The sequence below is a fragment of the Caretta caretta genome, chromosome 4 (genome assembly GCF_965140235.1).
Source record: "Caretta caretta isolate rCarCar2 chromosome 4, rCarCar1.hap1, whole genome shotgun sequence".
NCBI classification, from domain to species: Eukaryota; Metazoa; Chordata; order Testudines; family Cheloniidae; genus Caretta; species Caretta caretta.
Window position 1 is genome coordinate 147,231,389 of NC_134209.1, and position 27,488 is coordinate 147,258,876.

At 45.6% G+C, this 27,488-nt stretch overlaps 1 protein-coding gene across 7 annotated transcripts in view; it reads left to right on the forward strand.

Moving 5' to 3' along the window:
• Positions 1-19,730, forward strand: part of LOC125635129 (kyphoscoliosis peptidase-like) — a 29,440-nt gene extending 9,710 nt beyond the window's left edge. For all 7 annotated transcript variants that reach the window (XM_075128144.1, XM_075128143.1, XM_075128145.1 and 4 more), the window contains 5 exons: positions 1,292-1,409; positions 1,656-1,773; positions 2,247-2,438; positions 5,270-5,460; positions 12,746-19,730. In XM_075128144.1, coding sequence (XP_074984245.1) covers positions 1,292-1,409; positions 1,656-1,773; positions 2,247-2,438; positions 5,270-5,460; positions 12,746-14,061 — 1,935 coding nt within the window. In that variant the 3' untranslated portion in view covers positions 14,062-19,730. The remainder of the gene's footprint in view (positions 1-1,291; positions 1,410-1,655; positions 1,774-2,246; positions 2,439-5,269; positions 5,461-12,745) is intronic.
• The last annotated feature ends 7,758 nt before the right edge of the window (positions 19,731-27,488 follow it).

The following is a 27,488-nucleotide window of genomic DNA, read 5'->3' on the forward strand; positions in this document are numbered from 1 at the left end:
GTCTAAACTTTAACTGCAGTTGTGGAATGATACATGTTTGACTGTGTAAGAGGTCCAGGGATTGTCACACAAACAATTACCTACGCTAAACACCACCAGGTTAGCCTCAAGACCTCCATAATGTGTCAAAGATCCAACAGTTTAATTGGCAACCTTTTGTTACTTACGCACCAAATGTTAAGTAGAGAGAAGGCAAAAGTTCAATTATTTACTCGGCACTGAAAGTAATTGCTCTCCCTGTTCTGTAGAAATCTGTCATTCATACCCAGCCGCAGGCTAACATCGCTTGGGATTTGGAGGCAATTAGTTTTGTCTCCATGCAAGCTTTGCTTCAGGACCATGGAGATTACCTCATATGCTACAACGGAGCTTGGGAGAGACGGAGGCAACAGCAAAAAACACAGTAAAGGCACCCCTGGGAATAGAGAGCTGTACAAACCACCCACCTGCTTATTTAAAATACTGAATGTACTGCAATCTGGTGCACTTTGTCATTTTCCCCTCTCCGCAGTTATTATTGTGAATGCTGACAACAGTAAAGCAACTATCTGCATTGCAGATGTGCGTGGGTCCAGTGCATTCTGCCAGTGAGGGATCACCGCTGTTCAGTGGCCCAGGTCTTCTCTGGGGTCAGGAACTGCCTCCACCTCTCCCCACATGCCAACCTAGAGGACAGCTCTCCAGAACGAGCTTCTCTCCGCAAGAGACCCAACAGGGAGCCCTTGAACGTTAGACTCAAAGCTAAATCAGGCCTTAAGCCAGCTGGGAGCAGTGCCATTGACCTCAGTGGGGCTATTTGCATATAGGGTTTCTCCTGTGAGTCAGGCTTTGTGTGTGGAGGGGGGAGTTTGGGAGGAGGGAACCCAGTCACTCAATCCAGAGTGGTCAAGTGGAGCCACTGGACCTGTTTACCTAGCACCTAGAAACCGTGGCCCAGATTCTCAGCTGTGTCCAGTAACTACAGAAATGATCAGAAGCAGGGACTGCCTAGGAGCTGCTTGGAGATGCCCATTTCTGGGATCTGTTCTAGCCAGCTCTGGCCCAAGTGGAGTTTAGAGCAACCTTAGGGCTGCTCCATGCCGCATGATGACTCACTCATGCTGTGTGAATCCCCAGCTAGCAAGTTCTAGCCATGTTCTGACCCTTTTACACCAGGGGACGATGCAAAGGAACCAGCACTACAAGTGAGTCTGGCCCTACCGTGAGCACCATACAAAAGGACAGACATTAATGCATGTTGTGGCTCGTGATACACATTCAAGTTGCTCACATAAAATCCTGTCCTTGCCAGATAAAATCAAAGCCGGCTTTGCCGTCAGTCCAGACCATTGTTCAGCTGATTACTGATGAGGCCCAAAGCAAACTGGAGACCGTGCGAGCAATATGGATATGGCTATGTCACAATATCCGTGAGTACGTTTTTCATTTCAGCTCGACCCATAGTAGGGTGATTTGTCTAGATTGAGGAGGATGGTCATTAGGAACTAGCCTAGGCCTTGGGAGCCCCAGGCTTGATTCACCAGAAAATTTGCTAGTGGTACCCCAATTTACACCAGCTGAGGATCTGTCCCCAAGGCTCTTTACCAATTCTTCTTTCATTTGGGGAGTTGCCAGGGCCTCTGGATAATGGTTGTGGTTTCATTTCCTCCTCCTAGGATATGATGTGGATGGCTTCTTAGGGTTATCTCAGAAGATCCATACCCCAGAACAGGTCCGGCAAACTGGAAGAGGCGTGTGCTCCGGTTATGCCCATTTATGCCGAGAAATGTGCAGGTATAAATTAACCGTGGTCTTACCATCCCACCAACACAGTGAGAGTGGCTGGCACTGCTGGACAAAACATGTTATGTGTTTATTTCCATACTACATTACATCCGTTCACAGGGTGCCCTGCTCTCTCCTGGAGACTTGACTTTTGTTCTTTCTTGTTTTTGTCATGCTCTTATTCCAAAATAAAAGTCATTCTGTCTGAATGAACCGTGACCTACGCAAAGAACAAAGAAAGAATTGGGAAGGTCATTGCTGATCCTCAGAGCTAGCAAGCTCCACTAAGGGGCTATTAAAGCAATGGAGGTGCAGGCCCTGAGCTCAACAGCAACCATATGACCATAAACATCCTGGAAAGGAGACTACAGAAGTCTGAGCTATCATGTCATCTGAGTGGCCAGCAGTTAATTAAGCACCAACTCTGAGTGGTTTCCAGCCTAATCTGTGCTTTCCTACCATGAATGTTCCCATCCTTACAGGGAGGCAGGTGTGAGCTGCATTGAAGTGTCGGGCTACGGGAGAGGTACCGGATACCAACAAGGGCAAAATTGCCAACAAAAGAAATCCAACCACATGTGGAATGCAGTTCAGCTGGAAGGACAGTGGTACCTGCTGGATGCATGCTGGGGTGCAGGCACTGTGGATGCAGAGAAGAGATTGTTTATACCCAGGTGAGACACTGACCCCTCCATAACCTCTCGTTTCTCATTTCCAAACATAAAGAAAGCCACTTATTTTGGATGTGACTAAATTAGCCATTCTCAGCCTTTCCATACTGTGACTCCATGTTACAACAGAAAAAAGGTCCAGGGTCCCCACCCTCCCTCTCATCTAGTCCTCAAGAAAGGGATGGTAACTGCAAATCCCTGAAACCTGAACACAGACCTTACCCCCAGCGATCACCAGGCCCCCCCCGGTTGACACCCCATGGCCTAGAACACTGGAGAGACACTTTTATTTAATACTGTACATGTAAATCAGTAAGTCCTATACATCAACCACCTGGGCTCATTCTACGGTGATCTGTGGATCACAGCAGGAAATTAGGAATCAGTATTTCTGGATGCTATCCCTGCCTCACCCTGCCCATATAACTTCCCACAGCATTCCGCATAGAGAATCATGAGCTAGATCCCACAGCATTCAAAACAATGGATGTTTTGCAATTGACTTGAACAGAAGGAGAATCAAACCCTATATGGGGATGGACAGGGATGGCATATATAGAGGTGGATTCATTTTGGAATCCATCTCTAAGCCACTAAAGAAGATGAAGCTAGTTTCCTCCTTCCACCCACAAATCATTCTAAAATAGATGCTGCTATGTATGGATTTGCACTCCGTGGTTGGAGTGCCTTGTGGACCTAAAGATTTGATCCAAAGCCTATTAAAATTGCCACACTGATTTCAATGAGATTTGGATCAAGCCATAGGTGGGAACCTAACCAAATACTACAACCCACTTTGAAACACAATATTGGGTATCTGGCAGGTGAAAATCTGAAAAGTTAGGACCAGAATGCATGTTTTTATTTAAAATGCAGTTTTGAAAGTCATGCTTTTGTAAATACAGATTTTTAAAGAATAGTCAAATAATACCTTTTCTCCCACCCTGAGTTTTTGATTAAAAATGTGTCAGCATGTAAGTAATTAATCTCCAGTTCCACAGCCATTTTATTATTATGAGGCTCTAGACAGAATTGCTGGCGGTTTCTCAGCCCATTCTGACGAGGTAAATAATGACTGAGTCAAAATTATTTATCAAATCTGATAATATTCCATTAGACATTAGAAACTTGACTTTTTTTTTACTCTACTGCTGCATAATGAAAGCATTGGCCATTGGCAATTCTTTTCCTTGGAACAACTTCTGAATAGTATCAGCTTGTTTGGGTTGTTTTTGAAGAGTGGAGAGGGAAAGAGTGGAACAGACAGCTATTGTCTCAGGGAACAGGCAAATGATAACTGCTCCCTCTGGGTTCAGTCCAAAGCTCACTGGAAGTAGTAGGCATTGGTCCAGTTGGTTAAGTCCTGATGAACCTATCCTGTATGGTGATGAGTGCCCTCAACGCCTGTTGAAGTCAATGGAAGTAGAGGGCCCTCAGCAAATCACAGGATCAGACCCTAACTTGAGCGCTAGGCCCGCTCTGCTTTTTAATACTGATTCCAAATCTCCTGCCATGACTCAAAGGTCACAGTAGAATGAGTCAAGTTGGATGATGTACAGGCGTTATTTGTTCATTTGGTTCTGCTTCTACAAAGGCATAACAGTGAGGACGATCAACCGTTGGAGTGACTTAAAACCAAGCCGGGACGTCTTACTAAAATATCTGATCAAGCTCAACCATAAGTAGTGGGGCTTGTTGCAGGTATCAGTGGATAAAATTCAATGCCCTGTATTGTGCCGAAGGTCAGAATGGATGATCATAAATGGTCTCTTCTGGCCTTGGAATCTAGGCATTCTGCTTTCAGCACTAGGCATCTCAATATGCGTATAATTATCCATGAATAAATTTAGGCTGCAAGTCAGAAGAAGGTTTCTAACCATCAGAAGAGTGAGGTTCTGGAGCAGCCCCCCAGTAGGAGGAATGCAGGCAAGAAATCTAAGTGCTTAAAGATGGAGCTTGGTAAATTTATGAATGAGATAATGTGAAGGGATTGCTTGCATAGCAGGGGACTGGACTCAGTGGGCCAGGAGGTCCCTTCCAATCCCATGTTCTTAGTACTAGAAAGATACAGACAAAACTTGTGTTGGAAGAGCACTAAGCGGCCAGAAGAACTGGTTTGTGAGGAAAAATTAAAGGAACAAAACATATATAGTGTGGTTGAGTGACAACAATTAAGCAGGAGGATTAAGATAACTGCTTCAATACCTGAAGGGAGATAAAACCCTAAATGGAGAGGAATTGTTTAAGGTAGTTCATGGAGGTATGGGAAAAAAACTTCTGGACAGTGAGATCTTATGGATTGTGGAAGAAAATATCATAGAAGCCCCCCCAAGTCCCACTGTACTGTCCAAGGGAACTGAACAAGATGACTTCATGAGCCCATAGGTGACTCTCTCACATGTATGATTCCATGGTATTATACTTAGCCAAGGTACAAAAAAGATTTTATTGGGGGCCTGCAAAGATTTTTCAGAGTTAATGTACCAGATGGGTGTGAAAGGCAATCTGCAGCTGAGGCCGAAGGTCACAAATTCTAGTGGGGCCTCTGGAGAGAACTTATGGAGAAAATGGGTTCAGAATGATGAGGCGATGAAAGGCCAAAGCCCTGGATTCTGAATTTAAGCCCAGAAAGCAGCATGATCCTACACACGTTCCAAATGACGTTACATGTCTGTGCGCTAAACCTGAGGCCGCATTCACCCCTTGTTTAAGCAGATCCAACTCTGCTGAAGTCCATGGTGCTGTATCCTCAGACTTCAGTGCTGAAGGAGGGGGCTGGGATATGAACGTTTGCAGTGTCCTCATGCTGTGGCCTGGTTTCCCTACTCTTGCAGGTATGATGACTTCTTCTTTCTAACCGACCCTGAGCATTTCATTGAGACCCACTGGCCTGATGAGCCAGAATGGCAGCTTGTGCAGCCGCGTGTCTCGCTGGAAGACTTTGAACAGAGAGTTTTTAAAACGTCGGAGTTTTTTAAACTGCAGCTCTCCCTTCTTTCTCCAAACCACTCCCTTCTCAAAACAGGTAAATGCAAAGCAAGGACCTCCGTTTACAGCCATTGACTCCTAGGTCCTGATTATAAGGTGATATCTTTTTGCAGATATAGGCCCCAATTCAGGAACAGGGCTTAACTTTAAGCACATGCATGTGTCACATTGAAGCCAATGGGCCTTAAGCGTGGGCTTAAGTGCTTTCCTGAATCGGAGCCATTGTTCAGTACAGTGACTGGAGAACCAGGAGTGAAGATGCCTGAATTGTACTTAATCTGGGCAAGTCACTTAAGCCCTTCTGTGCCTCAGTTTCCCCATCCCTAAAGTAGGTACAATACTACTTCCCTATCTCACAGTACAAATAGCTGTAAGATCCCTGAAACATCTTTTCACAAAGCACTCTGCTAGAGGCAGCCGCATAACAAAAAAGTGGGACATGAGTTTTCTTTCTTCTAATATTGCTGGGATTGCAGCGAGATTACAATATAAAGCATGATTGAAACATTCCTGTCCTATTTCCTGAGGAAGAAGGGTTTTTCCCCAATCAGTGGTAGTTTTATAGCTTTCTGGGTCAGAAACAATATGACCTTTACCTGCTTGAGAATCATTTTTGCAGCTAGTTAGTTTCCCCAATGTTCATCCTCCTTGGCAGTCAGTCAGGTTTTTCTGCCATTTATTTTATCAGAAGGGAAGGCTTCTAGGGAAAAGTAATCTTATAAATTATTACAAGGCTTAAGAAACCGTTCTGAAGAATCAGTGGATTGCTAACAAAGCACAGCGGAAAGCTTTTGATAGAGAGGAGCCATTTAACCGGAAATCCAAGTCATGCCATATTTCAGGAGGTCTGGGCTTTGCTGATAGTGTTGAGCATATACCTTGACTCAAAGATGGAAGATATAGCCCTCCTCCCCCCAACCCTCACAGTGCTCTACAAGTAATGAATCCTTACGACATCCCTGTGGGGTAGGCATGTGTTTGGCCAAGGCATATACATATACATGTCGGTTCTGGGAGGGAGTTTGAGTGTGGGAGGAGGTTTTGACCTGGGGTAGGGGGGTTGGGAGTGGGCTCTGGGAGGGAGTTTGGGTGTAGGAGGCAGCTCAGGGCTGGGGCAGGGGATTGGGGTGTGGGAGGGGATTTGGGGTGTAGGCTCTGACTGGGCAGTGCTTATCTCAGGCAGCTCCTGGAAGCAGCAGCGTGTCCAGTAGCGGCTCCTAGTCTTACAGGCGACCAGGTTGCTCTTCGCATTGCCCCTGCCTGCAAGCAGCACTCCTGCAGCTCCCATTGGCCACGGTTTCCCGTTCCCATCCAATGGGAGCTGCGGAGTCAGCACTCGGGGTGGGGGCAGCACACAGAGACCCTCTGGCTGTGCCTCCTCCTAGGAGCTGCTGCTGGACACGTCGCTGCTTCCGGGAGCAGCGCGGAGCCAGGGCAGGTAGGGAGCCTGCCTTAGCCCCTCTGTGCCACCGGACATTCAGTGTCCTAAAATCTCCCGGATTGGCTTCAGTAACCTCCAGGAGATCTAGCCCTATTCTGGGAGACTCATGGCCAATCCGGGAGGGTTGGCAACCCTATTTGTGAGGCGGTAGCAGGAAATAAATTCAGCAGGACACAGCCCATCTGGCCAATAGTTGATGCAAGCAGGAAGACAAAAGTGCTTTCACTCAAAGTTTCTGTTTATTCAGTCTCCAGCACTTACACATGTTGCAATGGGTTAGTAGAGCCCCCCACATTAACCCCAGATTAATATTTACCCAAGGACTTGAAGAGGTCTTGGGTGGATGTCTGTAGACTTCCAGTGGCCAGCCTTCCGTCTGCAGGGGAACTTGAGAGGTGTCCAAGAAATGGTCAAGGTGTTCCAAGTGTTCATGTGTCCACCAACCTCATCTCTTTTCCTTTTTTAATACCCAAATTGTTAGTATTACATAGGTTAGCCATCAGATAAACTGCTGAGCAGAAACTAAGTTAAGTGTGGAGTTTTCCAACCTGGCAGGCAGAGAATTTTCTATCAGTTAACCAGCTGTATTGCACAGAGCAATAGTCATTATAGACTGACCTCACCCTTGGTAAGGCAACTCCCATCTTTTCATGCATTTATACCAGCTCCTGTATTTTCCACTCCATGCATCTGATGAAGTGGGTTCTAGCCCATGAAAGCTTATGCCCACATAAATGTGGGAGTCTCTAAGGTGCCACAAGGACTCCTCATTGTTATTGCCCGACTTTCCATCTTGCACAACTGTATTCTTCAGCTCAAGTCAGAAGGCACAGGGTCATGTTTACACCTCATGGTCACTAACTTCCCTCTCCCCTCCTGGTGTGTTAGCTGTGCTAAAGTTTCAGAAATGGCCTTTCTAGCTGCTTTCAGCAATGAGTATAACAATTGGTATTCCAGCTGCAGGCAGTGGTCTAGGCATGTTATTAGGCTCTGGCCTATCAAAAAAATTCCCCCCTCCTAAGGTAAGATATGGAATTAAAATACATATATGCAGAAACTGCTTTGGAACTCATCTGTGGTTTCACCTACCTTCTCCTATATACAGGAATCTTCAGAATACAGATGGAATAAATTCAGTATTCCCCAGATATGTTTATAATGTATCCTTTAATTATCTTTTAGAGTTTCCCTCCCAAAGCAGAACGTGTTGTTCTCCATATCTCACCATCTTCAGCTTGGTTGAATACAATGTTCTTTTCTTTCTGTCTGTTTAAAGATCCTAATATGATGCAGCCAGCCAGGGCAGCAGCTTAGGAAACGGACGTTGGCCGAATTTAATAACAAGCAAACCTGCAGTTAATAAATTCTGTCATCTGTAAGGTCTCCGGTGGAGACTTGCCAGAGGATTATTGTTTGTACTTACTGCATGAGCCAAGTCACAACTTTAACAAATCAAGGCAAAAAAACCAAAACAAAAACCCCAGCCACTTCACACTAATGTTGGGTGTTTGTGACAAATACCAAAACTCAGGATTTGCACTGAAAATTTCCATTAATTATTTTGATAACGAAACGCTTCCTTTCATATGAAAAGCCTCTGAACCTAAGGCAGATCTACACTATGTTATATTTATATTGCTAGAATGCCCTGAACATCAACAATTTCGTACTTACGTTTCACTAACTTCAAAGATGTAGTAAATTCTGATGGGGGCAGCAGCTGCCCTGAGGCAGCTGCATTTAACAGTGGGTTGAATAGTCCCTGGGTACGCGGAACAGCATCTTCAGCATCTGTTTAACTTTATTCACAGGCTTAAATCCCTTTGAGGCCAGTGGAAGGTAAGCATGTGTTTCAGCACCTTGCTGATCCAAGGTCACAGGTTTTAGAGCACCTTGGTAGCCTTCAGGAGTTAGAGAGACTTTATAGCCTTCCTTCTCTCCAGCCTTTCATCTTGGCTCATAATTTACACCTATGCAGAGATGGGGGGTGCAAAATGCAATTAAACCAGGATGTCTGTGTTTAACTGCACAGGGGTCAAGAACAGCTGATGGAGTGAGGGGACTTGCCAGTTGCTGGAGGGACCCTGAGTAGTGTGTTACATCAGCAAACTCAAATATAACATAAAACAGAGCAGGGGGACTATCAATGAGTGCATCTTGAATTACCTTATGGAACTCTCACACTTCTAAGCCTCAGGAACATCCAGATGCCATCATCCCACACTTCCAAACCAAGAAAATGGATCCTCTTATCCTACAGTGATGGCCAAAGTGTTAAATGCCTTTATTGTTTTAGGTTTCAGAGTAACAGCCGTGTTAGTCTGTATTCGCAAAAAAAAAAAGGGGTACTAGAGGCACCTTAGAGACTAACCAAATTATTTGAGCATAAGCTTTCGTGAGCTACAGAAGTGAGCTGTAGCTCACGAAAGCTTGTGCTCAAATAATTTAGTTAGTCTCTAAGGTGCCACTAGTACTCCTTTTCTTTTATTGTTTTTCACCAAAAAGATTAGCCATGATCAGACAACTTACATCTTTGTAAATGGGATAAGCTCCGAGACTGAAATAGAGAAAGAACATGTTAAGAATTACTTAGACAACTTAGATATCTTCAAGTCAGCTGGGCCTGACAAAATACATTTTAGAATACTTAAGGAATGCTCTGAAGAGATCTCTGAGCTATTATCTTTAAGGACTCATGGAGGATGGGAGAGATCCCAGAGAACTGGAAAAGGGCAAATAGAGTGCCAACCTATAAAAAGAGGAATAAGGACAACCCAGGGAATTATAACCCGGTCAGCTTAACATTGGTACCCAGAAAGATAATGGAGCAAATAATAAGTTTGTAAGCACCTAGCAGATAAGGTGATAAGTAACAGTCAACATGGATTTGTCAAGAACAAATCATGTCAAACCAACCCAATAGCCTTCTTTCATAGTGTAACAAACGTTGTGGTTGCAGGGTGGGGAGCAGTAGATGTGATATAGCTCAACTTTGTTAAGGCTTTTGATACAGTCTCACATGACCTTCTCATAAGAAAACTAGGGAAATATAGCTTAGATGAACCTGCTATAACGTGGGTGCATAACTGGTTGGAAAACCGTTCCCAGAGAGTAATTATCAGAGACCCACAATCAAGCTGGAAGGGCACTGAGTGGGGCCCTGCAGGAATCTGTCCTGGGTCTGGTTCTGTTCAATGATTTGGATAGTGGCATAGAGAGTACACTTATAAAGTCCGAGGATGATACCAAGCTGGGGTTGCAAGCAATTTGGAGAACAGGCTGAGTATTCAAAATGATCTTAAACTGGCAAAATGGTCTGAAATAAATAGCATGAAATTCAATAAACACAAATGCAAAGTACTACACTTAGGAAGAAATAATCAATGGAACAAATACAGAATGGAAAATGACCGGCTAGAAAGGAGTGTTGTTGTAGCCATGTTGGTCCTAATATATTAGAGCCACAAGGTGGGTTTGGTAATATCTTTTATTGGACTGACTTCTCTTGGTGAAAGAGACAAGCTTTCGAGCTTACACAGAGCTCTTCTGGTCTGGGAACTGTACTCAAAGTGTCACAGCTAAACATAAGGTGGAACAGATTGTTTAGCATAAGTAGTTAACATGTATCCTAAGGGACCATTCAAGGTAATGTGGCCTATTAACAGCCCTGCAGTCATGGCGCAAAAAAGGGGGGTTAATGGGTTTCAGATTGTGATAATAAGCTATAAAGCTAGTGTCTTTATTAAGCCCATGATTTTTAATGTCTAGCAAAGTTATGTGTTTCCTTTAAGAAGGAGGACTGAGAGGTCAGATATGGAGTGATCATTTCGTGGCAAGCGTTCGCCCACAGGTGACGAGGTTTTTCTGTTTTTGTTTTTTGTCTTTTATCACTTTTCTGTGAGATTTCATTCGAGCGCATAGTGATTGACTGGTTTCACCCACACAGTCGTTATTGGGGCATTTACTGCACTGGATAAGGTACACCATTGTTGTGACAGGCATGTGTAGGATCCAGGGGTCTTGAAAGGTGTGTCGTTGTGTGGTGGCATTTATCATTGTAGCAGTGGAGATACGTCTGCAGGTTTGGCATCCGTTGTTCTGGCAGGGTCTGGTGCTGTTTTGAATTGGTGCATCCTAGTCTGTGGGGAGCTTGCTTCTGATGGCGAGCTTGGTGAGGTTGGGGGGTTGTTTGAAGGCCAGAAGAGAGGGAATGGGAAAGATTTCTTTCAGGATGTGGTCCCCATTGAGTATCACTTGTAATTGTTTCGTCATACACCACCTTGTGTGTTCCAGTATGAGGTGGTAGGTAACAGCTAGGGGTGTATGGTCAGAGGGTTGGAGTTTGTTTTTTTCCTGTATTGAGGGAGTTTCACTCTGGATATTGGGTGGCCCATTGCATGATCCGATCTACTTCTCAGATCCAGTTACCACCCCAAACACACTGAGAAATTGGTTATCTACAAGCCCTCAGACACCACAGAACATGCTGCTTAACACACTTAAAACCGCCTTCACCAAACAAGGACACTCCACCAGAAAAGTAGATTGCATCATGCAACAGCAGGATGTTCTTAGTGGCCTAGTGTATCAGGCAGGCCCAGTGTTTCCAGGACCGGAAAATGGGGGCTGGCATGGGGCATACGTAAACCCACCCAAAGAGTAAAAATGCCAGCAGCTGGGAATACTCTGTACCCTACCCCGCCCCCCAACCAAAGGAACATTCACACACAACTTTGCTGCTTCCTTGAACAGAGGAACAGAGTAAAGTATCCAAGATGTTTCAGGCACATCACAGATATCCCAGCTGCCTGGATAGCTATAATTATATGTTTGTATTGCTGTAGTGTCTTGGAGCCCCAGCATGGACCAGTACTCCATGGCGCTAGGTGCTGTACAAACATATACACTATCCATCCTCCTAAAGATCTTTTCCTCGTGTAATAATGTGTAATTCTCTTAAAAGATATTCTGCCTCTGCCTTAAAATACAAGATATGCGCACATATCTGTGTCAAAAGAAAGTTAAAAAGCCAAACAAGAAAGGCTCAAAAAAGGAAAAGGGACTCAGAGGTGTAAATTGCCTCAGGCAATCTAATACATTTGCACAACTCCTCTGTGCTGTGTAGCTGAGCTCTAAGCTGTATAATCAAACAGAATGTTACCCAGGTCATTCATCAGGTACACTCTGTGAAACTCCTGCATTTCCCCTCCTCCTGGTTTAGAGCTGCCTCCCAGACAACAGCACACTGAATTTTTCTATTTAAGGTGACACCTCCCCCCGCAAAAAAAAAAGGGGTGGGGGGGAACTTGTCTGACTACAGTCTGGCTGACTGCTGTGGAATTTCCTCCCAGCTGTGCTGCAATCCTCTGAGCTTCTCAGCTGCTATGATAGCAGCACGTCAGATCTGCACCTCCGGTTCCTGCATCCAGTGGGAGAGCTACTATTAAAGTAATGCTCTGGATGGGACACGGGGTTTGCCACATAAGTCTAATAAGTTCAGGAAACAGCTCCCATTGACAATGGTCACTCTGGAAAGCGACTTAATAACGCTAAAAGCACTTTCCATGTGTAGATCTCGAAGTGCTTTACGAGGGAAAGGCAATTTCATCACTCCCATCTAACTGGTGTGGAAACAGGGCGCACTAAGAGGAGAAGTGACTTACCTCTGGCCACTCAGCTGGTCAGTAAGGGCTGGGTGTAGAACCCAGATTTCCTGACTCCCAGTCCAGTGGTATATATCCAGACTGCTTCCTATTATGTCTGCAAACCTGCCTTTTACTGATGTTACGAAAGAGTGAGGCTTTGGGCTGAGAATTAAGTTTACTGTGATCCTCACACTGAACTGTGATCTTAAGTGTTTCACCCCTTCCCCTTCCTACAGAACACGGGGAAGCAACAGTGTCTCTGAGGAGCACACATCCAGCAGAATTTAGCTACCATCTCTCCAAGCTCTGTGGCAACGTTAGCAAAGAAGCTTTAGGCACGACTCATGGGATGCTGACAGTGTCTGAGAAGAGCATGACTCTCAAAGTTCTCCCCCCTACGGAGGGCTTGTTTGAGCTGATGATCTTCGCGCGGCCGGCGGACACTCAGAACCCCTATAGCTGGGTGTGTTCCTATCAGATCAAGTGCCTGGAGTCACACAAGAAAGAACTGCCTGAAAACCCCTTTCATTTCTGGGGCCTCCATCCGAAGGGGAAAGACTTTGGGATCGAGGAGAGCAACTGCGGCGAGGACCTGATTGTTGTTGCAACAGGAACTTTGCTGTTGACGCTACAGACATCTAGACCCTTGCTGGCCACGTACCAGCTGGTGAATAAAGATCTAGACACCTCCCTGAGCATGAAGTGCCTGGCCTCTCAAGCAGAGGAGGAGAAGCTGAGTTGCCACGTGTTGTGTCCTTTTCTGGGTTACTACAGACTCTCTGTGTTTGTGAAAGATTTAGGAGGTGACCTGTTCAAAAATGCAGCCAACTTCCTCATTCGTTGCTCTGGTCCCATCAACCAGAACGAGCTCTTCCCATCTGGCCTCAGCATGCACTGTGGGACAGGGATCAGCACTGGCTGTAGGGGCTTTTCTAACCCCAGCCACCCTGCCCCCATCATCAACACCAACCAGGGTAAGTGCAACATCACGTTCCACACCCGGTCGGACACCGAAGTGGCCGCCATCCTGAGTAAGGACAAAGTGACCAACACCAAGTACCCCATGGAGAGATACGTCCTGCTCACCCATCTGGGAAACAAGGTCAGTGTCTGTATCCTGCTTCCTGAATCAGGCCTCTACAAAGTGGGGCTCTTCAGCAGGAACAAGGACCACAAGGATTTTGCTCATGTCTGTGACTACGTTGTCCGCTGCTTTTCCGAGCCACGGTGTCTTCCATTCCCCCGAGTGTACAGCATGTGGAGGAAAGGCTGCATCTTGCTACAGCCCAGGACGGGGGTGCTCCAGGAACGAAGCTGGATTAAGTTCAGAGTCAAGCTGCCAAAAGCCTATAGAGCTCTCGTGGTCGGGCAATCCAGGACTGAACTGCAGCCAACTTGCAGCAAGATCTGGGAGGGGGAGGTGTACACCGGGCTCGCTCGGACTGTGCTCAAGCTGGCAGTGAAGTTCAGTCAGCATTCCACCAGCATGGATGTCATCCTGTCATTTGATGTGGAAGGCAGCTCCCCCAGTTCAGAGGGGTCTTCAGGGTAAATGATCCAGAGATATGGGGAAGCTGGAAATGATCAGGAGAGTGATGGAAGCAAGCAAGAAGCTCTCAAAATTGAGGTGCTTTGATAAGAGACATAAATAAGTCCAATGTAGGAGCATGTCAGGTGGAGGTGCAGAATTGTACATTGCATATCATTTTCTGCAAGATATCCTGAGGTGCCTAGAGATGATGCAGCAATTTAATCAGAACCAGAACGCTGAAAACTCCTAATAGTCTACATGTAACGGGGGAAACCGTTGTTTGACACCTCTCCAGGAAGATTGTTTAACTGCTTATTACCAGATTGAATAATTGTTCAGCATGTTTTAGTTAAAAGAAAAGGAGGACTTGTGGCACCTTAGAGACTAACCAATTTATTTGAGCATGAGCTTTCGTGAGCTACAGCTCACTTCAAATAAATTGGTTAGTCTCTAAGGTGCCACAAGTACTCCTTTTCTTTTTGCGAATACAGACTAACACGGCTGTTACTCTGAAACCATGTTTTAGTTGACATTTCTTCAAGATCTTGGGAATTAACAGGGTTTTTTTCCTCCTCAGAGCAAAAAAAAAAAAAAAAAACAAACCTGGAGCCAAAAGCATCAGGTGGTAGCAATATTTTTAAAAACATAAATATGTATAAAGGAAGTTAATCATTTCCTGATGGAGTCCATGCTAGCGAGGGAGAATGTGTGTCATTTTTAACTGCCGCTTTAAAATTTCTCCCAGGATCTGAAGAATGGAGTCTACCAGTCCTTCACTAGCCAGCTTGATGCGTAAGTGCACTGTACATGTGTGTGCTGATGATCTGGAGCGAGAGCTGGGAGTGGGTACAGCCGGCAGGAAAGCAGTTCCTTGGCCTAGATACACCATATAAATAATAGAAAAGCCTGGTCAGAGAAGCAATTATAACCTGACACATGCTAAAAGGCAGCCTTGTAGCAGAGATAAGAACACTGAACGGGCAGCTTGCTACATATAACAGCATGGATTCTACTAGTCATATATTCTTCCAGAACGTGTGTATAATTTATAAAAACACGGACACAAAGAGTAATTACATTGCCAACCACCAAAACGCAGCCACCTCTGGGGTGGTGCTAGACAACTGAATGTTGCACAGCAATATTATGTGACAGTTTAGGATAGGAAGAGCTGGTTACTATCTCCAACTGCACCGCCAAAAGGAATCTTTACAACAGGGTTTAGCTCAGCATTTCCACCTTGTTTGGAACATATGAACTGCCCCTCTTTTAGAAGCTGCTGTCACTGCTGGGGGACTAGAGAGGGCAAGAGCAAAGAAGTGGGTATCTGTACAACATCCAGTGAAACCATCTCCACACCCGCTCCACACTGATGTTTTAAATGGAAATTCTGGCTGCAATACCTTTGAATGAGGTCTAGGGTTATTTTTGGATGCTTTTAAAGAAACAGACGGGGCACTGTCCACTGTTATTCAGAGGCAGCCTATTGTGTTTGATGTACTGAAGAAGTTGGATAAAAATGGCTTTTACTTAACTTCAGCCGGCTTTTCCAGGGCATGGAAAATAATCAAACATCTGAGCTGCTACACTGGTGAAGGCCAAGGGCCCCATTTTACAGGAGCTGAAGAACTAATTGGGAAAGCACAAAAGTCCTGGAATAATAGGGAGAAAATCCTGCCAGGAACATGATACAAGGATAATTCAGAACCAAGATGGATCTGCCTGGGAAGCGTACACATTGCCAACAAGCTAGAAGCACAGAGCACCTGGCAAGGAGGGAGGTGTGACTGTGATTACAAGTATCTGTCAATAAAGTGTGTCTCCCAAGATGCACCTGGGCATTTGTTACACATTTAAGTTTCTTTTTCAAAAAGATAAGGATCAAGGACAGACACTGCTCACACTTACACACAACCCCACTGACTCTCAGTTCAGTGGGCTTGTAGGGATAGACTGAGAACAGAATTGGGTCCAGTGTGCTAAAGATTTAGCTCAAGGAAGGTAGGAAACCATGTTCCCCAAAAGGGAGAACAGTCAGAGTACCACAAATACAGGACAGCCTATAAATAAATGGGTAGGGAAGTGAATCGTCAGTGGAGAAGGGGATGTTTGAGACCGTGATGGTTTCTCAACAGGTGCATCCTCTCAAGAATATCTTCCTTTTCCTTTTGTTTTGAAACAATGGACCAGATTCTCAGCTGGCGTAAATGCATTGAAGTCCGAACTGGGCAGTACTGCCTAGGGGCAATACTCTGGGCTGGGTCAGCCGGTGGCGGGAGTCAATGGCTGGGAGTAGGGAAGCCTGGGTCCTTCCTGCTCCACCGGGTTCCAAGCCAGGGCCCAATAAATAGTACTTCAAACCATGCAGCCTATGGGATGGGCACCCCTACGCCTGCTCCCTGGGCTACTTCCTACCCTGAATTCGGTTCCTCTGGGGGTGCCACTTGTTTACTCCTTAGTCCTCTCTGGTCACACTCCAGAGGGGCTTCCTCTCCCAGTCACAGCTCCTCGTCATTGACCTCCACAGCTGAAGGGCCTGCAGCAGCTTGGCAGTAGCACCTGATCCCGGCTGCATGGGGCCTTAGTGGCTTCTTGGCAGGAGCCTGCACTACACAGCTACTCTCCTGCTCCGTCCACCTAGACTGAACTGAACTGCTCCCTGCCTCCACTGTGAGCATGCCCAGCAGGGGCAGCTGGGCAAGGTTTTCTAGGCCCAGAGCTGCTCCTTAACCCTTCACAGCACACCTTGATTAAACTGAACAGGACGGTGCCACTTTATACCAGCTGTGGATCAGGGCCAATATTTCCCCTCTTTCCCCCAAAAAATCAATTGAAGAGGGAAAGGAGCTGCCCAGCAGGCCAGACAAGGTGATCATAAAGGTCCCTTTTGGCCTTAAAAATCTATGAGTCACCAAGGAAATTTGGTGTGTGTCATGTTCATGCACTCCTCTGTCTAAAGGAGATCTGTCATCTCCTTTGTGCACCAAACCTATATGGTATTACCCTTCACATGTAAGGCTTTCCCTTCTGCTCAGATCCCTTTTTGTGGGAGTCACTTGCCTGAAATGTCACCATTTATTCCAACGGTCTCTCTCACAAAGATTATTTTAAAGCGTTAAAGTGCTTAAAATTGGATGGTTAGAGGGGAGGACAGAACTGGAGTAAAAGAGCAACAGAAAAAGGGGTATCTAGCCAGAAAAAGAAATGATCTCATCGGCTCCAATCCTGCAAACAGATCTACACAGGCAGAGATGGCTCAAGAGGCAACATAGCCTAGAGCTCAGAGTACCGCCCTGTGAGTCAAGTAGGCTGGGTAGATCCAGCTCTCCTATTTAACTGGTGCGTGACCTGGGGCAAGTCCCTTCATCTTCCTGTGCCTCTGTTTTCCCTCCCCCTTTTGTCTTGTCAATTTCATAGACTTTAAGGCCAGAAGGGACCATTAGATCATTTAACCTGACCTCCCGTAGAGCACAAGCCATTCCATTTCACCCAGGCAGCCCAGCATTGAGCTCAATCACTGGTAGGTTTGACTAAAGCACGTCTTGGGGTTGGCTAAAGCGCATCTTCCAGAAAGACATCCAGTCGCCATAGATGGGGAATTCGCCACTTCCTGTGGTAGTCTGTTTCAGTGGTGATTCACCCTCACTGTTAAAAAGATGTGCTAATTTCTAGTTTGAATTTGTCTGGCTTCAGCTTCCAGCCACTAGTTCTTGTGCTGCCTTTCTCTGCTTGACTAGAGAACTCTTTTGTGCCTGGTATTTTCTCCCTGTGAAGGTACTTTGACACTGTAATCAAGCCATTTCTCAAGCTTCTTTTTGATAAACCAAACACACTGAGCGCAAAGTCTCTTACTAAAAAACCTTTTCTCTAACCCTCCAGTCATTTTTGAGGCTCTTTTCTGTATCCTCTCCAATTTTTCAATGTCCTCTTTAAAATGTGGACACTGGAAATGTACACAGTATTTGTGATGTTGGCAGACCAGGTGCCAGCTCATGCCTAGGCCCCTAGGCCTCTGAACCCTGACAAAAGCACAGCTGGAAACCAGACTGGCTCACCCGTGTGTTAGTGTTGTTAAAATGGTATTTGATTTATAAAAAAATGTGTTTAAACTTTATGAAATGCTTGTAAGTTGCTGCATGCATTAATCTCATTTATAGTCTTTTTACCCCATGTTATAAGGTACTATTTAAATGTTTTCTCTATAACTATCAGTGTTTGTAATGAAACTGGAAACCCCTGCAGACTAAAGAGAAGCATTACCAAGTTTGAAATATTAGTTTACCACAAGAGATGTCATCTCCTGCCCAACAAAAGAAGGCCTATAGACATCAGACAAGCCACTGTGGACCATCGGTGGACAAAAGACTATGTTGATTGCTCCCTCCACATCCATGAAGAGGAGACATGCACAAACGCTCATCCCATCAGCTTGAGCTCTGGGGAAAGCGAATAAAAATCCCGGTCAAGAAAAAATGTTTATCCTTGTGCTGCTTGGACTTCAGGGAGAGGGCAAGACTTCTAAGCATAAGCAAGGGATCCCCAGCTGTTTAGCTTGGGTAAGCCCTAAAGGACTCTCTCAGCTTGCACATTACAGCAGCTTCGATCGTTTTTTGGAATCTAAGGCCTTGTCTACACTGCAGAGTTGTGTCTCCAAAAGGCAGCTTTGGACACACTACAGTGCCACTTTGGGCGACAAAACTCTTCACTTTCAATGACAAAATAAAACCTCCTTGACGAGAGGCATAAAGCTTCTTGCGTCAAAGTTAAAACAACAAAGTCTCAGTGTAGACACTCTCGTTCATTATGTCACAAGAACTGGCCTCCCCCAGTATCCCAAAATGCCTGCCCTGACCCTTCCGCGAACTGTTTTGAACTCAGCAGCCCTGCGCCCCTCCCCTTTCAAAGCTCCATGCAGACAGCTGAGCATGGTGCTCGGCTCCAAGCAGCCAGGAGCAAACCACTTACATGGAACGCTCCTGCTCTCTCCCACGCTAGGAACAGAGGCAGGCAGGGACAGATGTGTGTGTGAGAAAGAGAGACTGCTGTGCTGTGCAGAGCCAGGGGCTGATGCTGGGGGTGTCCCCCTCCCCCAGGACTGGTTGTTTCCGGCAGCTGTCTGAACTTACAAGACAGTGTGTCGACACACTCACGCTCTTACAACACAGACGCCCCCAACACACACTGTCTCTCACATACACCCTCCCGCTCTCTCACACACTGCCCCAACATACACGGTCTCCCCTGCACACACCCATACACACTCCCTGTCGCGCACACTCCTCCCCACCTCACCCCTTGCACGTTTCAGTTGAAAAGCGGCTGGCAGTCTAGTAGGATGCCCATGGAACAAGGGGACAAACTTTGACAAACTTGCATCATGTGATGCCGCACCTGCCCCATGAGGCATTGCAAACCCTTCCCAAAGCTCCCTGCGGCCAGTCGCACAGTGCACCGCTCTCTGTGTTGATGCAAGAGCTCCTAGTGTGGACGCTCCCCGCCGGCGCAAGGAGCATAGTGTGGACTTGCAACAGCGCTTTAATTAAAATGGCATAACTTTTGGCGACAAAACTCTGCAGTGTAGACATACACACACAAATGTTACAGTTTTAGGCTATGTTGACCTGCTTTAACCTTGTAAATAACTTTTATTTCTTTCCCCTAGTTAATAAACCTTTAGTTAGTTTATTATAGGATTGGCTACAAGCATTGTCTTTGGTGTGAGTTCTAAGGTGCAACTGACCTGGGTTAAGTGACTGGTCCTTTGGGATTGGGAGTAACCTGAATATTGTTGTGATTTTTTTGGTGTAATGGACCATCTATCACAAAGGCAGGCTTGTCTGGGTGGCAAGAAAGACCGGGGTGCTCAAGGGGACTGTCTATGACTCCATGTTAAGGCTCTTATAGTGCTTGAGGAGTTCCCATTTGATACTTAGTTGATGAAATCTAACCATAGAACCCACACCCAGTTTGGGGCTCGTGCCTTGGTTTGCCGATTTCCAGGAGACAGCTCCCCCATTCTGTAGGTTTAAGCAAAACTGCTCAAAGCCAGTCTTATTTTGGAACAAGAGTGGTCACGCAGGGCGTGACAGCAGTATAACTATAGCAACTTAATTAGACCAGTATAACTTTCAGGCCAGACAAGCCTTAAATGATTTGCTATTATCCCCATTACACAGATGGGGAGCTGAGGCACAAAGAGAATAAAAGGCCAGATTTTTAAAGATATCTAGGCACCTAAAGCTACAGACAGACACCTAGTGGGATTTTCAGAAAGCATATATGCGCCCAATTTCCATTGACATCAATGGGACCATACTAAGTAGATGTAGGCATTGCATACACCTATTCTTCATTTTGTTTTTATTTAGATTTAGACACCTCAAAGCGCTTGCCCAAGACTCTAGATGCTTTGACAAAGCTTGTAAACACGACTTGCCCAAAAATAACAAAGCCAGAGCAAACTCCACCCCACGTGAAAAAATAAAATCCAGTCAGCGAGAGATCAAATCCTCACCTCTACAGAGGTCCCCACCCCCGCACTAGGATCAAGTTACGTAACTATAAATTACAGCATGTACTTGCAGTTAAGAAACACGCATTGTTCTCTGCCATTTCTATTCAATATGTTCGTTAATGACTGGGATAAGGGAGTGGAGCGCACTCTTACAACATTTCAAGGCAACGCCAAGCTGGAAGGGGTTGCGAGAACTTTGAAGACGGGATTAGAATTCAAAACAACCTTGAGAAATTGGAGAATCGGTCTGAAATCAACAAGATGAAATTCAAGAAAGACAACTACAAAGTACTCGACTTCCGAAGGAAAAATCAAAACTACAATGAGGCAGTAGTACTGCTGAAAAAGGATCTGGGGTTAGGGTAGATCACAAATTGAATGTGTCTCAGCAACGTGATGCAGTTGTGAAAAAGATTAATGTCATTCGGGGGTTTATTAACAGGAGCGTCATCCGTAAGACATGAGAGGTAATTGTCCTGCTCTTCTTGGCACTAATTATCAGAGGGGTAGCTGTGTTAGTCTGTATCCACAAAAACAATGAGGAGTCCGGTGGCACCTTAAAGACTAGCAGATTTATTTGGGCACTAACTCCTCATGGTCTTGGCACTAATGAGGCCTCAGCTGGTCCAGTTATGGGTGCCACACCTTAAGGAAGATGTGGACAAATTGGAGAGAGGGCAGAGGAGAGCAACAAAAATGCCAAAGGTTTAGAAAACCTGACCTCTGAGGAAAGGTTAAAAAAATGGGTATGTTTAGTCTTGAGAAAAGAAGACTGGCGGTCTTCAGATAGGTTACAGGCTGTTATCAAGAGGAGGGTGATCAATTGTTCTCCATGTCCCCTGAATGTAGGACAAGAAGTCATGGGCTTAAACTACAGCAAGGGAGATTTAGGTTGGATAGTAGGAAAAACTTTCTAACTTTAAGAATAGTTAAGGGCTAAAATAAGCTTCCAAGGGAGGTTGTGGAATCCCCATCATTGGAGGTTTTTAAGAACTGGTTAGACAAGCACCTGTCAGCGATGGTGTAGGTATACTTGGTCCTGCCCCAGTGAAGGGGACTGGCCTCTCAAAGTCCTTTCCAGCCCAACGTTTCTATGATTGTAGTTCAAGAAGTCCCTAGCAAGATTCCGTATGCACATGAGTGAGCCAAATCAGTCAAAGAGGGGTCAAAAAGAAGCAACCTTATAATCAGTATGGGGCAAGACAACTATATTATCCCCAGCTCCAGGCTTGTCATGGTGCCATCTTAGACATGCCCCTCTTTTTGATTCAAAGTCCAAACTTTGGGTCACTAGCAGGGATTGAACCCAGGACTTTCAGTGCTAAAAGTAAAGGGGGTGTAAACTAAAGGAGTAACTCCATTAGCTAGTAACAGTAGTATGTGCTTATCCTCCTGTGTAGAGCAGCCAGCAGAGGGGGACTTGGACTGAAGTGGTATAGAGAATCTTCTTTCTAGATGTCTGGCTGATGTGTATTGCTCATATGCTCAGGGTCAAACTGATAGCCAGTTTGGGGTTGGGGAGGAATCTCCCCCCATGTCAGAATGGCAGGGAACTTGGCGGTTTACCTTCTTTTGCAGCATGAGGTGTGGTTCACCTGTTGGGATTATCTGGGCACGTCTCACCTAGTCAGTTCCCTGCCGTTGGTAGCACCTCGGCCTCTCCTGTTCTCTGCCTGTGGCACACAACTGTTTAGTCTCCTGAGGATTGAAATCCTTTGGTCTAACCCAAGTCGCTGGGCTCAGTGTAGAGTGTGACTGGGTGAAACTTAGTGGCCACTGATAACCAGGGAATCAGAGTAGATGATCTAACAATCCCTTGTGGCCTTAAACTCTATGAATCTATGAAACACCCACTGAATCAGAGATCCCCTAGTATCTTTGGGGCAGGCACTATAAGTGAGTACCGTAGCAATGAGCATGTTGAGCAGGATTTGACTGTATTCTTTTGGGGAACAAAATACCTTCAAATAACCTCTCTAAGTTTTTATCATCAGACACAAGCTCCACACAGACCAGGACCCGCCAACTCAAAGTGGCACCGGACCCTACCAGAACAGATGTAAAATCTGTAGCCATATCTCCACTACTATGATGATCAATACCCCTCACAACACACCTTTCAAGATCTGTGGGTCCTACACATGCCTATCACAATGTACCTTGTCCAGTGCATTAAATGCCCCAACAGCAACTGTGTGGGTGAGATGAGACAGACAATCACTACACCTTCGAATGAATTCACACAGAAAAGTGATAAAAGACAAAAATACTCCCTCACCTGTGGGCAAACACTCGAAGCAATCATTCCCCATCTAACCTCTCAGTCGTCATCCTCAAAGCAAACCTGCAAAAACCTTTAAAAGATGAGCCTAGGAGCTTAAATTCATAACTTTGCTAGACACTAAATATCATGGGCTTAATAAAGACACTGAATTTATGGTTTATTATAACAATCTGTAACCCACTAACCCCCAGTTTTTGTCATATGACTACAGGGATGTTAACTGGCCACTTCACCTCAAATGGTTTCTTAGAACGTGTTAACTCCTTATGCTGAACAATCTATTCCACCTTGTATTTAGCTGTGACAGGCTGGTTACCTTTCCCAGACCTGAAGAAGAGCTCTGTGTAGCTCGAAAACGTCTCTCTTTTACCAACAGAAACTGGTCCAGTAAAAAATATTACCTCGCCCACCTCGTCTCTTTAATATCCTGGGACCAACACGGCTATAACACTGCACACATTCAAATATGCACGTCGTAGGTCTGAAATGCAGACTGAGGAGGTGTGAAGGAGACATCTATGAGATTCTGGGTGCTTTTATTGGCTCATTGGGTAATACTTCCTTATTTAAGCATTAATACAACCTGAAACACTGAATCGCTCTTAGCCGAGTTTTTGACAGATGTAATTGTATATATTTCCCTCAGAATGATGGTGTTAATGGGCTGCAGGGCAGGAAATATGGAGCAAGCGTCTGTGGATTGGCTCTCTCAAAATGACTCAGTCCAGAAGTGCAACCCTGTCCAGCAATGTGGCTTTCTATGCCATGAGATCATGTTGGGAGCATGAGAGGTAAGGTGACTGCACAAATAAAATAAAGCTTGCAGGCTGCCAGTTCTTCCAACGGTAGACCATTTAAGGGATGGATACACACTGCTGAGAAATCTTTGCTGCTTTTAATTGCTGGAGTCTTTGGCACCAGGTTCTTTTTTTTTCCACTCCCCACTTCAACATAATATAACAAATTGTTATATATTATTTACAGTAGCACGGAGAGCCCCTCCCCTGAGATTGGGGCTTCATTGTTCTAAACAGTATGCATACACATCATCTGTATTGCACCTCGGAACGCCAGTCTTGAAGCAGAACCCGCTGGTCTAGGTGCTGTATGAGACACAGAACAAAAAGACAGTCCCTGCCCCCAAACGTTTATAATCCATGTACAAGACAACAGCTGGATACAGACAGATCGACACGGGAGCACCAGCAAATAACGTGACAATACTGGTCAGCATGACAAGCCGCCGTCTCAGCACACGAAGCAGCCTAACCGTTATAATTAGCGTAGAGAGTTCCTACCCCATGGACAGTACAAAGTAAATAGACAAGACAGACAAAGGAAGTATTACTACCCCAGCGGTACAGGAAGGGAACTGAGGCACAGAGAGATTAAGGGCACGTCTACATTGCAATTTAAAACCCATGGCTGGTCCGTGCCAGCTGACTCAGGCTCACAGGGCTCAGGCCAAGGAGCTGTGTAATGGCAGTGTAGATGTTTGGGGTCAGGCTGGAGCCCAGACTCAGGATAATCCCAGAGTTCAAGCTGCAGCGCGAGGCCTGATGTCTACACCACAGTTAAACAGCCCCTTAGCCCGAGCCCAAGTCAGCTGGCACAGGCCAGCTACAGGTGTCTAGTTGCAGTGTAGACATACCCAATGTGACTTGCACCAGATTACATGCTGCAGCAGAGCCAGGAACTGATCCCAGAGCTCCTGAGTCCCATCTGAATGTCTTAAACACAAGATCATTCTTCATCTCCAGCAACAACCCTCTGGACCTCCACAACAAAGATTTGCAGATACCCATGAGGCAGGTATTTTGGAATTTAGCATTACCTGGTGTTTAAATACCACTAAAAGAATGACTATTTACTATTTACTGGTCAACCAAATAAGGAAATATCCCCTCCCCCAAATAATCCATGGGTTGTGAAAACATGGAAAGAGAAATGGGGAAACATCTAGCACTTGCAAAGGATATTTCAAAACTTACCCCATTTATAATAGCCCAGAAGTTATACTTTATTTCACAAAAGATTGGGGAGAGAAATAAGTAGGATTAAAATATGTAAGAAATGTTATCTGTTAAAACAGAGCTAAACTCTTTCACATACTGCGAGAGCCACATAAATCTAAAAGACAAGAATTTTATTTGGAGTTTCCATCAGAGATTTGGGCGGGGGAGTTGGAGAAGTTCTCTGGTCTGTGGAATGCAGGTCAGACTAGACCAGGGGTTCTCAAATTTCATTGCACCATGACCCCCTTCTGAGAACAAACATTTACTACATGACCCAGGATGGGGGACTGAAGCCGGAGCCTGCCGGAGCCCCCTCCGCCTTGGGTGCGGGGACCAAAGCCTGAGCCCAAAAGCTTCAGCCCCAGACAGGGGCCCTGTAACCTGAACCACACCACCCAGGGGCCAGGGCTGAAGCCCTTGGGCTTCCGCTTCGGCCCCAGGCAGTGGGGCTCGGGCTTCAGCACCAGGCCGCAGCAAATCTAAGACCGCCCTGGCAACCCCATTAAAACAGGGTCCCGACCTACAGTTTGAGAACTGCTGGACCAGACAATCAAAATGGTCCCTTCTGGCTTTGGAATCCCTAGGAAGTGACTATGTAAGGAAATATCTACATAATCAAATCTCTGGTAAAAACAAACCAACAGATGCACTCCCCTTCCCCGACTCCCATCCCAAACTGTACGGCAATTTTGACAATGTGAGGCGAAGTGGAAAAGATGATTCAGAAAATCTCTGCAGAGTATTGGATGGATATAATGCCAGCTCCTGCCACAAGCGGTGGAAGTTCACCCCCTTGTGAAGAGAATACCAGGGGAGAATGATGATCAGGTATTTTTGCACATAAACTTTGCAAAACCAGGTACACAAAATTCACAGCCAAATGCTTGAGGAAGTGCTGTGATATATGGAACAATCCCCTGGGATGATAATGAAGAGTTATCATTGGTATAACGGTAGAGACCAGAGACCCAATTGAGATCAGGTTCCCATTAAGGTAAGCGGTATGCAAAAATGTCTCCCAAATTCCAGTGACTATGATGTAAGATAATAACCCAATTTGCAAAATTAACCAAACACAGACGCCTCTTTAGCATTCTCGCAACTGCAGCCAACACATGTGTTTCGTCACTATGGCTACAAAACCAAATAGCTACAGAAAGGTGGTTGACAAGAATAAGAGAGAAATGAAAGAACTTCCAGACTGTGTTAAACTAACAGCTGAACTATTCGATGTGAGATGATGGGCCAAATGGGCTGAACTGGTAACAGAACCTTGACATAGCCGACACTGCTAGCTCTGTTGTCTTCCCTTATCGTGTATGGCTGTCAACCTCTCAAGACTTACTAGGAAAGTAGCTTGCAGAAAGCTACCACCGTTTGGTTTATCTTCAATAATAGCTCAGTAACTAGGGATAGCTGGATTTTGCTCTTGAGTTTGTGTTGCCCTAGGAAAGGACATTTTCCCTCCATCCCACCCTGCATGAATTATTTATATTGCAGTAGCGCCGAGAAGCCCCATAGAGGTAAGGGCCACATTGTGCTAAACACTGTACATAATGGAGATGGACCCTGCCCCAAAGACCTTACAGTAAGATGAGAGATACAAGATGGATGTAGTTAACGGGAGGAGCACAAGTTAACAGTGAGATAATCGTGACCAGTGAGATAAGCAGGCCACCACATCTTCTTCCTCTATGGCATGGTTGGCACTGCCTTAACCACATTTGCCCCTGGGTGTCGCAGCCAGATGATGACATTCCCAGAAGCCCTGAAGCAAAAGTGATAGAATTTCCAGGAATGAGGGTCTGGTCTACACCGCAGATCTATGCTGGTAAAACTGTGTCACTTGGGGGGTGGATTTTTCCACACCCCTAAGCAGCATAGCTAGACTGACCTAGCCCCCCATGTAGACAGCACTATGTTGCTTGGAGAGCTTCTCCCGCCAACACAGCTATCGCCTCTCAGGGAGGTGCATTAACTACACCGAAGGGAGAGGTCTCTCCTGTCAGGGTAAGAGCATCTGCCCTTAAGTGTTAGAGAGGGGCAGCTGCATCAATGCAGTGTTTTAAGCGTAGGCCTGCCCTTGGTTACTGCGCTGGGAACGCAGATGCAGTATCTCCCAGGAACAGCACTCACCAAAGGAAGTGGGCAAGGTGTTACTCGATAATGCCACATATTAATCAGCAGACCCCGGGGGGGGGGGGGTCTCTTAAGGAGTCTTCTATCCAAGTTTTGACTAGGCCCAATCCTGCTTAGCTTATAAAACCTGACAACATCCCAGACTGGGGTACTTTGGTTGTTGTTACAGGTCAGTCCAAATAAGCTTCTAATAACTGAGGTGCTCCCTGGTGCTTAGAACTATAGGAACTGATTCAGCATTGCACCACTCCAGTGCATAACCAGCAATTGCTGATTGATTAATCAAGGTGGTTTTATGGAAACTAAGTCTTGTCAAAACACTCCTGATTTCATTCTTTGATGAAATTACAAGTTTGACTGATAAAGTTAACTGTGTAGATGTAAAATATGAGAGAAGATGGGTGAGATAATATCTTTTATTGGACCAACTTCTGTTGGTGGAAGAGACAAGCTTTCGAGGCCCACAGAGCTCTTCTTCAGGTCTGGGAAAGGTACT